This window comes from Dipodomys ordii, unplaced genomic scaffold, assembly GCF_000151885.1.
Source record: "Dipodomys ordii isolate 6190 unplaced genomic scaffold, Dord_2.0 Scaffold86, whole genome shotgun sequence".
Lineage (NCBI taxonomy): Eukaryota > Metazoa > Chordata > Mammalia > Rodentia > Heteromyidae > Dipodomys > Dipodomys ordii.
Genome location: NW_012267302.1, coordinates 2,512,808 through 2,519,097, shown reverse-complemented (window position 1 = coordinate 2,519,097; position 6,290 = coordinate 2,512,808). Strand labels below are relative to the sequence as shown.

General features: G+C 45.4%; 1 protein-coding gene across 2 annotated transcripts; it reads right to left on the bottom strand.

Annotated features, from left to right (window-relative positions):
* Nucleotides 1-3,212: 3,212 nt before the first annotated feature.
* On the bottom strand, nucleotides 3,213-5,269 carry Chchd1 (coiled-coil-helix-coiled-coil-helix domain containing 1). Of its 2 annotated transcripts, none has more exons than XM_013025610.1 (3): nucleotides 5,126-5,269; nucleotides 4,925-5,043; nucleotides 3,213-3,510 (listed from the first exon to the last, which is right to left on the bottom strand). In XM_013025610.1, the coding sequence occupies exons 1-3, from the start codon at nucleotides 5,247-5,249 to the stop codon at nucleotides 3,397-3,399; spliced, it is 357 nt and encodes a 118-aa protein (XP_012881064.1). In that variant the 5' UTR covers nucleotides 5,250-5,269; the 3' UTR covers nucleotides 3,213-3,396. The 2 variants fall into 2 exon arrangements, with proteins under 2 accessions (XP_012881064.1, XP_012881065.1); XM_013025611.1 differs by having other exon boundaries at nucleotides 5,193-5,261.
* Between the last annotated feature and the right edge of the window lie 1,021 nt (nucleotides 5,270-6,290).

The window sequence follows — 6,290 nt, the reverse complement described above, 5'->3', positions numbered from 1 at the left end:
CCAGAAGTGGCACTGTGGCTCAAGTGGTAGAGCACTAGCCTTGAGCTGAAGAGCTGAGGGACAGTGTCCAGGCCCAGAGTTCAGGCCCCATGACCAGACCAAAAATAAATAAAATAAAATAAAGTTATAAAAAAAAAAAGAATGTATGAAAGAACAATGAAGCTGGTTGAAATTGTGTGTGTGTGTTTTATCAGTGGTCACGGGTCTTGAACTCGGCCTGGGCACTGTCCCTGAGTTCTTCAGCTCAAGGCTAGCGCTCTACCACATGAGCCACAGTGCCTCTTCCAGTTTTCTGGTGGTTTATTGGAAATAAGAGTCTCATGGCCTTTTCTGCCTGGGCTGGCTTTGAACTGCAATCTTCTGCAATCTTCAGATGTCAGCCTCCTGAGTAGCTAGGACTACAGGCATGAACCACTAGCACCCGACTTGAAATTGTTTTAAGGACGTAGGGGAAATGAGGAAGAGAAATAGAGGGGTGAGTTTGGTCAAGGTACATTGTAGATATGGATGGGAATGTCACAATGAAACTTGAATAGCTAATATATGCTAATAAAGTTTAAAAAAACCTTACTATATGCTAATAAAAAATTTAAATCTTAAAAGGCCAGGCTCACATCTGTAACCCTTGCTACTCAGGAGGCTAAGATTTGAGGATCACAGTTCCAAGCCAGCCTGGGCAGGAAAGTCAGTGAGACTCTTATCTCTCATTAAGTACTAAAAGAGCCAGAACTAGAGCTATGGCTCAAGTGGTAGAACACTAGCCTTGAGCAGAAAAGCTCAGTATCAGTGTCTAGGCCCTGAGTTTAAGCCTCAGAATCAGGACAAAAAAAAAAACCTTAAAAGAAAGTTAGACATGGTGGCCCACAATTATAATCCCACTTACATGAAAGGCAGTAGGTAGATAGGATAGAGGGTGGTCCAAAGCTGCCCTGGGAGAAAAAAAAAAAAAGCAAAACCTTACCTGAATAAATCTAAAATGAAAAGGACTAAAACTTGGTTCAAGTGGCACAGAAGCACAAGACTGATTTCAAACTCCAATACCACCCAGACAGAAAACAAAAACGAAAACAAAAAACACTTCCTATTCCCAAGTGTTCAGTCCAAAGTGAACAATGAAGTTATTTCCTATAACTAAAAAGACCAACTGTGGAACTGGCGAGAGGCAGTGTTCTATACGTATGGGATATCAAGACTGTGGAGAGATATCTGGGGATCATAAAAGACTCCTCTTTACCTTAATAATTATCCTACTGATGCACTAAAAAATTGTCCCACACCCATTAGCTGCACTGGACATTTATCAAAATGAACTAAGTAACTCAATGGCAGTGAGGGAGGGAACTAAGTAACTCAATGGGAGGAAGGGAACAAGTGGGAAAGAGGGAACAGCTGATGCTATGCAAAACAAAAGAAATGTACATATCACCCAATGTGGAAGAGATAACTGTATTGCAAAGCTCATAGAACTCATAAATGTTATAAACCACGATAGACAATTTGCCCCATGAAAGAATGTTTTTGTGACTTTAACTAAGCATCACTACCCCACAATACTGTGAAATTTGGGAAATAATGTAATCACTTAATCACAACAAAGAATTTGAAAAAAAAAATTTGTCCCACATGATGCTATCAAGTCCTAAACAAGGTTAATTTAATTATGTCTGAAGACAGAGTAGACATAAAATACTATGCAATTGATCATCATATAAGGGGGTCAGCAAAGAAGCAGAAATGTAAACAGGTAATACACAGAGTTAATTACCAAACAAACCTCAGTTTCACCATTTGGGAGTCTAGTGGAGAACTCAGTGGAATACTTAAACAAATGATAAACAGCTCGACCAGATTATTTCCAGATAGAGTAAGAAAATGACTGACAGGGGTTTAGAGGTTTTTGTTTTCTCTTGCCGGTTGTGGGGCTTGAACTCTGGGCCTGGGCGCTGTCCCTCAGCTCTTCAGCTCAAGGTGAGCGCTCTACCACTTGAACCACAGTGCCACTTCTGGTTTTCTAGTTTATTGGAGATAAGAATCTCATGGAGTTTCCTGCCTGGGCTGGCTTTGAACTGTGATCCACAGATCTCAGCCTCCTGAATAGCTAAGATTACAGGAGTGAGCCACAGGCACCTGGCAGCTTTTTTGTTTTGACTGAAAAATAAAAGGTTTAGCCAGTCACCTAATCAGGTGTGGTGTGAGACTAAGATCTGAGAATCAAGATTCAAAGCTAGATGGGCAAGAAAGTCTATGAAATTTCCAAGTGGATCCGTGACTCGAGTGATATAATGCCAGCCTTGAGCAAAAAAGCTGACAGTGCCCAGCCTCTGAGTTCAAGCCCTAGTACCAACACCCCCCCACCCCACCCCACACACAAGAAAAAAGCTTTAAAAAATGAACTTCTCCCATTATTTTTAAGCTTTTAAAATTGGATGGATCAAATAAAATATCTTCAGAGCCTCTGGGTCACCAGTTTGTAGACTTTATTCAAGAAGCACTTTGCAGGGGCTGTCCACAAAATACACATTCACTAACTTGAGATGATGGGGAAAAGTTCTGCATACAGGTATATTCCCACATTCTCAATGTATAGGGGTAAAGGACTTCAAGTGCAGGAAAAAGAGATCTTTGTACATCCTAGACAAATCAGGAAGTGAAGAACACCCAAAATCTGAAGGAAAATAGGTGAGGAAAGGAGGGAGCCACGTGCTGGTGGCTCACATCTGTAACTCCTAGTAACTCAGGAGGCTGAGATCTGAGGATGACGGTTCAAAGCCTGCCAAGACATAAAAATTGTCTATGGTAAGTGCTTGCCTAACATTGGAGAACCTGTGGGTTTTATCCCCAACATCGCAAAATAAAAAAAATTAAGGATGTGGAGCTGTGGCTCAAGTGGTAGAGCCTTGAGCTAAAGAGCTGAGGGACAGCGCCCAGCCCCAGAGTTCAGCCCCACAACTGACAAAAACAAAAACAAAAAAACAGGGCTGGGAAGGTGGCTCAGTGGTAGAGTGCTTGACTTGCATGCATGAGGCCCTGGGTTCGATTCTTCAGCACCATACACAGAAAAAAAAAAGCCAGAAGTGGTGCTGTGGCTCAAGTGGTAGAGTACTAGCCTTGAGCTGAAGAGCTGAGGGACAGCACCCAGGCCCAGAGTTTAGGTCCACAACCGGACCCAAAAACAAAAAAAAAACAAAAACAAAAATTAAGAAGGTACTTTCTTTAGAACATAACATCCAAGTTCTCTTCCATGAATTTTATTCAAACTAAATCATAATTTTCATCCAGAATATGATTCCAAGGAGTGTTCTGCCTCATTTTGCCATTTGAAGAGAGCATGGCAGTGCAAACATCTCCAAAACATTCAGAAATGACAGTTCAATCATTGAAAATGCTTTTCCATTTTCAACTAAGGTGAGATTTGTTAGGAAACCTCTGTAACAACTTATTCATTTTGTGGGGAAGTAAGCTTCTAGAATCTCCCAGAGTATCCTGGAGTGCTTTCATCTTTCCTGCTTCCTAGAGTGAGAAAGAGAGAGAAAAAAAAGTTACAATTCCAAAGTTTTGGCTTATCGAGACCCATAGCTTTCACAACGCTCCAAACACACTGAGATATTAACTAACTCCAATAAATTTATACCCATTGCTTTCAACCAAAATGACTTGTGACCTACAAATGATGGTATGATCCAAAGCTACTATGCTAGCTAGTAATTAAGTAGAGGCTGGAAAGCAACGTGTCTGCAGATAGCTTCACTCTCTCTCTCTCTTTTTTTTTTTTTTTTGGTCCGGTTGTGGGGCCTGAACTCTGTCCCTCAGCTCTTCAGCTCAAGGCTAGTGCTCTACCACTTGAGCCACAGCGCCACTTCCGGTTTTTTGCTTATGTGGTGCTGAGGAATCGAACTCAGGGCCTTGAGCATGCAAGGCAAGCGCTCTACCACTGAGCCACCTTCCCAGCCCAGCTTCACTCTCTTTAACTATCTGAGCAGGAATTTAAATTTTTCCAAGGATGGTGCTTGTTCTATTTTTTTTTCCCCATTCATTACTTCAGTTGGCAAAGCTCTGTAGTACGGATATCAATGCTAACCTCACTATACACAAAGTAAACCAAATGAAGCCGGGCACCTGTGGCTCACGCCCGTAATCCTAGCTACTCAGGAGACTGAGATCTAAGGATCGAGGTTCAAAGCCAGTCCGGGCAGGAAAGGCCATGAGACTCTTATCTCCAATAAACCACCAGAAAACCGGAAGTGGCACTGTGGCTCAAGTGGTAGAGCACTTGTCTAGAGCTAAAGAGCTGAGGAACAGCGTCCAGGTCCAGAGTTCAAGCCCCACGACCGACAAAAACAAACAAGCAAAGCAAACGTTCGGAAGAGCTTTGGGAACTCCAACTTTGCCTATCTGGCATAGGTGATATAAGGTCCCAAATGACTGAGAACAGGCCTTTCCGCTGCCACCCAACAAAAGTTGGAACACTAATTGTGTGTGTGTGTGTGTGTGTGTGTGTGTGTCCCAGGGCTTGCGAACTCAAAGTCTGGGTTTTGTCCTTGAGCTTTTTTTTCTTTTTTTGGTCGGATGTGGGGCCTGAACTCTGGGCCTGGGAGCTGTCCCTCAGCTCTTCAGCTCAAGGCTAGCGCTCTACCACTTGAGTGTCAGCCCCACTTCCAGCTTTTTCTGCTTATGTGGTGCTGAGGAATTGAACCCAGGGCCTCATGCATGCAAGTCAAGCACGCTACCACTGAGCCACCTTCCCAGCCCCGTGCTTGAGCTTTTCTTGCTCAAAGCTAGCACTCTAACACTTGAACCACAGCTCCACTTCCAGCTTTTTGGTAAGTAACTGGCGATAGGAGTTTCAGCCTCCTGAGTGGCTGGGATACCACCACGCCAGGCTCCTCATCATTCTCTTTCCCAGAAGCGTCCCAGGACTTGCTACCTGCGCCCTCGCGGCACAATCCAAGAAGTCCCGGATCTCTTTCCTGCACGCCTCGTCGCGGAATTCATTCTTCTTCCAGCAAGCCATCATCACCGACATCTCCGTGACACAGGTCGCCTCTAGTAGGGAAGAACTGGGCACTTTAAGTCCCAAGAAAACCTGACTCTCCCGCCCTCCTCCGGTTCCGCTCCGAATGCTCACCGCCCTTCTCCCGGCGCCGGTCCCCGACGCGATTAGCTAGGATGAGGGGCTTGTTAGGCTTCAGTACCGGTTTCCGCGGGTTCCCAATACGCACCAGGCGGCCCCGCAGACTGGGGGTGGCCATTTTGCATTACACTCCCAGCAAGCTCCGCGGCGCCGCCCTGCGTGACCCCTACGGGCTGGACGGGACTGGGGCGGAGCCTGCGGAAGGCGGTGTCTTGGGTCTTGGGCTTCTCAGGCCTCCGAAGCCCACGGAGGTGAGCGCTGGGCCCTGGAGTCGGAGTCTATACCGAGAGGAGGCTTCCGGGAGAGGACGGGGATTAACACAGGCAAAGGTCGAGAGAATGGAGTGAAACAAAAATGCGGTGGTTTCTTTTTGTGTGTGTGTGCCGGCCCTGGGGCTTGAATTTGGGCTATAGGTGCTGTTCCTGGGCTTTTTTGCTCAAGGCTAGCGCTCGCTCTGCTTCTAGCTTTCTCGTGATTAGTTGGAGGTGTCTCATGGACTTTCCTGGCTTCGACCTTCACATCTCAAGCCTCCAGCTCTAGTGGTTTATTGGAGATCAGAGTTTCACAGACTTCTCTGCCCAGGCTGGCTTTGAACCACGATCCTCAGATCTCAGCCTCCTGAGTAGCTAGGTTTACAGGCGTGAGCCACCAGCGCCCACTTAAATTGTCCGTGGTAATTGTGCAAAATGGGTTCACTGTGGTATCTCCTATATACTTATGTATATAGGGAAATTAGATTCTCTCCATTGCTTTAAAAGGGTCTTTAAGGACTGGAGGCGTGGCTCAAGTGGCAGAACATCCCAAGGCGCTGAGTCAAAACTCCAGTACCCTCCCCCCCCAAAAAAAAGTTAAGATGCTAACAGCCTCAAGAACATTTATTTTTATTTTTGCTAACTTTAGGATGCTGAAGACAGAAAAAATAAGCTAATTTCGTGTATGTTTGTTTTTGGGTTGTGGGGCCTGGACTCTGGGCCTGTGCACTGTCCTTCAGCTCAAGGCTAGTGCTCTACCACTTGAACCACAGAGCCACTTTCGGCTTTTTGTGCTTATGTGGTGCTGAGGAATCGAACCCAGGGCATCATGCATGCAAGGCAAGCACTCTACCACTGAGCCACCTTCCCAGCCCCAGCTAATTTATTTTCTAACAACTGCTACTTAG